Genomic DNA, 6,782 nt, shown 5'->3' with positions numbered 1-6,782 from the left:
TTTGAGCCGTTCCTAAAGATCCTGTCGGGGTGTCTTAGACACTTGGGGTGAGGGATTCCTTCCAACCTGAGCCACTTTGGGTGGGCTGGGGGTGGTCCCAGGGCAGGGGGCAGTGTGTGCAGGGGCCCTTTGTGACATGGTGCAGCATGGTCACCGTGGCATGGAACGGGACAGCGTGTCCAAGGGCCCTTTGTGACACAGGGTGACATAGGAGCTGGTGGTGACAAGGCCACACCACAGTGCTCGGAGCACGCGACGGGACAGGACGGGACAGAGCGGTGCCGTGAGGAGCCCCCGCACAGCACACTTGTTCGTGTCTGACCCAGAGCTTTTCCGAGGTGCTATTCCTGCAGCTGACCTCGAGGCCAGACCACAGGACTTGGTGACCCGTGGCCTTCCCAAGGCTTCTCTTCTGCAGGTGTCCTCGAGGGCAGACCGTGGGACTTGGTGCCCCAGAGGCATCTCCCATCCCTGCCACCAGTGCCCTCGAGGCCAGACCACAATCCTTGACAGGAGTCTCCTGTCCTTGTGGCAAGGAGCCCTCGAGACCAGAGTGCAGGACTTGCTGTCCTGTAGCCTTCCTGAGGCTTCTCTCTTGAAGGTGCCTTCCAGGCACGACTGCAGGCCTTGCTGACTCGGAGATTTCTGAGACATCTCTCCTGTGAGTCGTCACAAATCCAGTCACTGACATGGAGCAGAGATCCCCGAGAGTGCCCAAGCTGGCCTGGGTGGAGGAAGAGGAAGAAGGCCCTGGAGCTGGCCCAGCACAGGAGACTGAAGAGGTGGTGCGGTTCAAGCCTCTGCAGGAGGGTGAGTGGCAGAGCTGGGCTGCTGGGCTGCAGGGCTGGTGGCTGCAGCCAGCTTGGCCACATCCCATCCCATTGCATCCTATTGCATCCCATTGCATCCCATCCCATCCCATCCCATCCCATCCCATCCCATCCCATCCCATCCCATCCCATCCCATCCCCTGGGGACATGCCCATGGACAGGACAGAATAGGGGCCAGGACAGACACCCCAGAGCCGTGCTCCATCCCTTGGGACATCCCGGGGCTGTTCCTACCTGGGGAGCGCAGGGCTGGGCTGTGTTCTCCGGCCTCGCCCGCAGCCCCTCAGCTCAGGCTGCGCTCGCTCTTTGCCAGATGCAGCCGTGCAGCGCACACAAGAGCAGGAACGCACCCGTGGCCTCTTCCGCAGAACAGCGCAGGTACCTGCAGCCATCCCCACCTGGGCTGGGCCTGCTGTCACTGCTCAGCCGAGCACCGCGCTTGGAGCATTCTGTGGAACATCCCTGGCTTTGAGGGCCATGGCAGTGGGGTGGCAAGGGAAGCACTTCTCTGGGGAAGTTGGGGACATTCCTCCCTCTGGCAGCTTTCCAAGTCTCCCCGTGCCTTCTCCAGGTGCCTGCCATGGTGAGGTACATCCACCAGTGGCTCATGGCCAATCAGTTTGCTGAGCACAGGCTGAACAGGGCCCTGCTGGATCTCACCAAAGAGCAGCCTGCTGACGTAGTAATGACGCTCCTGCGTGTGGCCCCATCCTGTGACAGGTATGGGGCCCACCTGCCCAGAGGGCTCAGGGCTCCCCAGCCCATCAGCCTATACAGCCTGTCCCAGGTGTCTGACCAACAGAGAGTTCCAGGGCCCTCTGGCTCCTCCCTTTGCCAGCCCTGGCACGTCAGCCCCCGAGCCTTCTGCCATGCTTCCTCGCTGGCCCTCAGGGACCTGTCCCCACAGGGCTGGGCTGTCTGGGTGCTGCTGGCGAGGGGCAGTGGGCAGAGGCAGGGCTGGCAGCCAGCTCAGCTCCCCGCTGCCGCCCAGGCCACGGTGCTGTGTCCCAGACTCCTCTGAGACAGAGCTCTGACCCCACAGAGCTGCTTTGACCATGTGGAAGAGCATCATGTGCTCGCCCAGGACTGCGGAGCCGGCGCAGCTGATACTCCTCGATGTGCTGGGGAGCTGGCCAGAGCACAGCACGTGTACCTCCGATGGGGACAAAACGGGTGTCTTTGTCCTGGCTGTGAGTTTCTGACACTGGCCTTTGCTGGCCCCAAGGCCACCTGTCCAGCAGCTCTGCATCCTCCTTCCCCCACTGCATCTCCCTGCCTCAGGCGCTGGGCTGAAACCTGGCCTCGGGGCAGCTTCAGGGCCACCAGGCCCGGTGCTCCCCCTGTGTCTCTCCGGGCCTCTCCCTCCCATGCTCGGGCCCTGCCACACGGACACCTCGGCACTGAGCACTGTCTCGGGCTGCTCTGTCCTTTGCAGGCAACTGTGGTGATGTGGAAGATCCTCCAGATGCCCTGTGTCCCACATGTAGTGACCGTGTATTTCCCCCGCCTCTTTGTGCATCTGCTCTTCCAAGTGTTCTTCAGCACGTTGGATGTGCCAGCGGAGGTCGATACCTTCTGGAAGGGATGCCAGCAGCAATACGGCCTTGCCACCAACCCCAACAGGTGCTCCATGCCAGTCCTCCTGTCCCTGCCAGGTGCCCAGGGCAGGAGCCAGTGCTCCCAGCATGACCTGGGCTTTGCTCTGCATGCAGGTTTGCAGTGCGGACCCTGAAGTCCCTGCTCTGCCAAATGCAGCACGAGGATGTGGTGGTGGCAATAGAACGCAAGTGTGGCTGGGACACGCTGCTGTGTGCTGACACCCACCACTATGCCGTGGGTCTGCTGGCCAGGTGAGACCCCCTTCTCCCCACTGCCTCTGACATTTGTGCTCAGTGCCCAGGGTGCCCCACACAGTCCCCGTGGTCGTGGGCCAGAGGGCCTTGTCACCGAGGAACAGCCAAGCCGACTGGAAAAGGCTGGGAGAGGAGGGGGCCCACAAGGAGCCACCTCCCAAATAGCCCAGGGCCCTTACAGGATGCTGGGGAAAGGCCAGACCTCTGTGAGTCAGTCCTGGGAGAGGTTTGTCCCCCGGCCCAAAGTCTTGGTTTCTTTTTCTCCTGCCAGGGAGATGTCCTGTGTCTCCATCCCCTTGTGCTCAAGGATCGCTCGCGACCTGCTCCGGCTGCTCAGCACACAGGAGCCACGCTGGGAACTGCCCGCCCTGGCGTTCCTTGTGGAGGTGAGCCTGATGGCCAGCGCTGCCTCGCTCAGCTGCCTCCCAGCTCTCTGCCCTCTCGTAGCCGCAACTGCCTGGGACGGTGCCCGCGCCCTGCGCTGCTGCCTGGGCCCAGCCCTGTGCTGTTCCGGGCTCTTGCCGGCCAGGTCCCCTGTCACTGCCCTGTGCCTTTCAGGTTCTTGAGTGCCTGAACTTGAGTGAACGCGGTGCTAAGAGAATCCTGCAAATCTTGTCAAGGCACCTGCGGAGCGAGTGCAGGGAGAGGCGTCGCCTGGCGCTCAGGGCCCTTCTTGTGCTCATCGATGATCCCTTGATGGTGAGAAGGGGGCAGCGGCTGAGGCTGCGCTTGGGAATGCAGTCGCTTGGGCTTGGCTGGGCTTTGGGCGCTGGGGCAGCTGCTCCCAGCTCTCCTGCCTCCTGGTTCAACTGCCCAAGTGCTTCGGAACAGCCCTTTGGCCCCTAGGCCCTGCGGCAGCAGGATGGCGTTTCACAAACTTGTGTTCTGCACAGAGCGAAAAAATGTGGAGCCTGACTGAAAGTCTTGTGGAGCTCCTGTGGGACGCAGATGGAGAGATAGTCAGCATGTCAGGCTCCTCAGCTTTATCTTCTGGGACAAGGCCATGCTGATACCCAGCCCCATCGCACTGCAGCTGGTTGAGGCGCTCCTGCCACTCTTTGACCACGTAAGGCTCGCTGCCCCCAGCCACGGCCACTGACTGCTGCCTGGACACTTTGTGCCCTGTGGATTTGCAGGCCTGAGCCAAGCTGAGCCCCGTGCAGCCGATGCTGAGGTCTTTTTTTCTTCCTTTCATACAGGACAATAGCCATGTGCAGCTGCTCTCCATACTGCTCTTCCAAACATTGATGTCTCTTCCACTGGAAAAGGAAGAAAAGGCCCTGAAGACACACGTGCGCCAGAGCCTGCTGCCACTCTTCTTCCACTGCCATGATGAGAATCAGCATGTGGCACAGGTGAGGACTCATGGGCTGCTGCTGTCCCCCTGGGAGGGGGCTCAGCTGCCTCCTGCCCTAGCGCCTCGTGGGCTGCAGCCTCCTCCAGGCCTTGGCACAGGGACACAGGGACACAGGTTCTGCGCCCTGGGCTGTGGGGCCATCTCCGCATCTCTGCTGCTCTCCAGGTTTCTCAGGAAACGCTGCTTTGTGTGGCTGAGTTCCTGAAGAGGAGGGATCTTCAAAAACTGGTGAAGAACAAGAAGCTGTGGAAGTTCACCGAGTGCCTGGTAAGGACGGCCTGGAAGTGCCAGCCTCAGGCTGGAGAAGCCCCCTGAGCGCGGTGCTCAGTGTGTGGGCTGGCAGCTGTGCCCCTGCCCGCTGCTGCACCCAGAGGCTGCGCGGGCTCTTCTCCAGGCTCCCGTGGGCCCGAGCCGGGGCCGATGGAGCCCCGGCCCGGCGGGGCCGCGGGGCGGGGCGGCGCCGCGGCTCCCGGGGCAGCAGCCGCCCCTCTGCCCCCTCCAGAGCCCGGCGCCCGCGGCTGCTGGCCGCGCCTCAGGGCTGTGCGGGCAGGGGAGGCCGGGGCTGGGCGCAGGGAGCGCCCGGCACAGGGGCTGAGCCCGCGCCAACCCTTCCCTCCTGCCGCTCTCTGCAGCTGGCCGACGACAGGAGCCGAGCGGCCGAGCACCTGCGCCGGGCCCTGCAGTACCTGGACAGCCCGCAGCAGTCCCTGCGAGAGGAGGCCATCAGGTTCATCGGTGAGCCGTGAGCCCGGGCTCCCCTTCCCTCCCCGCCCCGCCGCAGCTCGGCCCCAGCCCCGGCTGCTGCCCCGGCAGCGCCATCCGGGCCCGGCGCCGTGGAGCCCCGCCTGGCCTCGGCGCTGCTGCCGCCCTCTCGCAGCCGTGCCCTGGGCCGGCAGCGTGCGGCAAGGGCCCGGGCTGAGCCCTGCCGGGCCAGGAGGCCGTGTGGCCACAGGGCTGGCAGCGCCGCTGGCAGGGAGCTGTGCCGCTGGGCCGTGACAGGCTCTGTGTTCACAGGGATGGCCGGGCAGCACCTCAGGGGGAAGAAGGAAGAGCTCCAGCTCATCTGTGAGGGTGAGTGAGGGCAGCGGGCTGTCAGCGGGGCCTGGCGGGGGAGCTGCAAGCCCTGCCCCGGCTGCCGAGGGCTCTGCTCCCTGTGCGGACGAGGGGCGGTGTGGGCAGAGCACACAGAGACGTCAGGGCCACCTGGGGGATTCGTGGCCAGCAGCTTCGGGCTGATCCTGTTGGTCCCTGCTCCCTGCTGGCCATGGCTAGAGCCGGCTGGCACGGCCCTGGAACGGGGGTCTCCTCGGGTCCCCTCAGATCCGGGAACTGACCATGGCTCTGTTCCTCTCTCTTTCAGCCCTTGAAGGCATGGCAGATGACATCAGCGTCGCCGTCGGAAGCCTGGCAATTCAAACACTGTACGTCCTCCAGGCAGTAGAGAGAGCTCGATATTCCATCTTCGACAGCCTGCGTGATCAGCTCCACAGGGCATGGAGGACACGGCCTCGTCTCTCAGGGCTCGGCTGGCTGCACTGCTGGAGCTCTGCAGAGAGCTGATCCCAGAAGCTCTGTCTGCTGGGGCCACCTGAGCCAGAAGCAATGTTTGATTTGTTCAACATTGTTCTTTCCTTATTTTCCTTTTTCCTTAGCATATAAATGTAGGATATGTTGTAATAGACAGACTCCCAGGATCTTTCATTTGCTGCCCAGGGTCTGCAGAGCACAGGGGTAGAGGGGGAAAACGGGTCCTTGTGCTCAGCAAGCGGCCCAGGCCAGCAGTGGGGAAGGGAAAAGTAGCCCCTTGGCCTTTGCTGGTTCTGCTGAAGCCTTTGTGCTGGCGACAGAGTGGCTGTGCAGGGCCGGAGCTGCGGGGATCCCTGTCAGACCGGTGCCTGGAGATGGCCACAAGCCCTCTCCCAGCCAGGAAGCGCCATCTGTGTCCTCCTGCCCGTGTGTTGCTGGCTGCACACCCGGGCAATGTGTAGATGCAATGATTTCTGTTGCACGTCCTGACCAGTATAAAGTAACGCCTTTGATTCTCTAACCCTGAATTTGCTGTTGGAGATGTTTCATTTTCACACAGTTTCAGTGACAAAGGGACCCCCCCGACTGAAGATGGGATCCTCAAAGCTCACCCCCCCTCCCAGATGGGAGGAGAAAACAGCCTTGGCCCTTTGCTGGAGGGGGGCACCCAGTAATCAGTGGAGGCTCCAAAATCAGCCCCCAGTCCCCTCCCCACTTCTAAAGACATAGAACACGTTGCCCCCCAGCCCTCCCGTATCCCCTCTCATTCCAAAATGCTCCCACACCCCCAAGATGCCCTGAAGCTCCTCCAGCCACTATAGTCCCTGCAAAGCCCCCCGAGAAATTGCCCCGGACCCCCTGATACGCCTTCCCACTTCCAAACACATGGAGCCAGTCATGACACAGCTCCCCAAAACCCTCCAACCTCCCCTTTCCCCAAATTCCCCCAGCACTTCCAGATCCTCCAGGCCCCTTGGCCCTGTAGCCTCTTGAAAATCCCACCAGCCCACCCTAGGATGCCCAGAGCCCCCCCTGCACCTCCAGACACGTAGAGCCAGTCATCCAGCAGTGCAGCTGCATGGCTGAGGGGGCTGCAGGGGCTGTTTTGAGGGTGCAGCTGCTGCCAGCCTCCCCTGCAAAGGCTGAAGCTCCGCAGGTCTTTGGTCAGGATGCCCTGGCCAGCTCCCACCTGAAGACCACCAGCGTGTCCCCTC

General features: G+C 62.9%; 1 protein-coding gene across 1 annotated transcript; it reads left to right on the top strand.

Annotated features, from left to right (window-relative positions):
• Window positions 1-3,591: 3,591 nt before the first annotated feature.
• On the top strand, window positions 3,592-5,285 carry LOC137467651 (maestro heat-like repeat family member 5). Its single transcript, XM_068179106.1, has 4 exons — window positions 3,592-4,039; window positions 4,207-4,308; window positions 4,674-4,776; window positions 5,056-5,285. Exons 1-4 carry the CDS (start codon window positions 3,851-3,853, stop codon window positions 5,118-5,120), a joined length of 459 nt encoding a protein of 152 aa, XP_068035207.1. The 5' UTR covers window positions 3,592-3,850; the 3' UTR covers window positions 5,121-5,285.
• Window positions 5,286-6,782: the final 1,497 nt, after the last annotated feature.

Source organism: Anomalospiza imberbis, unplaced genomic scaffold (genome assembly GCF_031753505.1).
Source record: "Anomalospiza imberbis isolate Cuckoo-Finch-1a 21T00152 unplaced genomic scaffold, ASM3175350v1 scaffold_72, whole genome shotgun sequence".
Classification (NCBI taxonomy): domain Eukaryota; kingdom Metazoa; phylum Chordata; class Aves; order Passeriformes; family Viduidae; genus Anomalospiza; species Anomalospiza imberbis.
The sequence above is the reverse complement of the archived record's forward strand: the minus strand, read 5'-3'. Positions and strand labels throughout refer to the sequence as shown.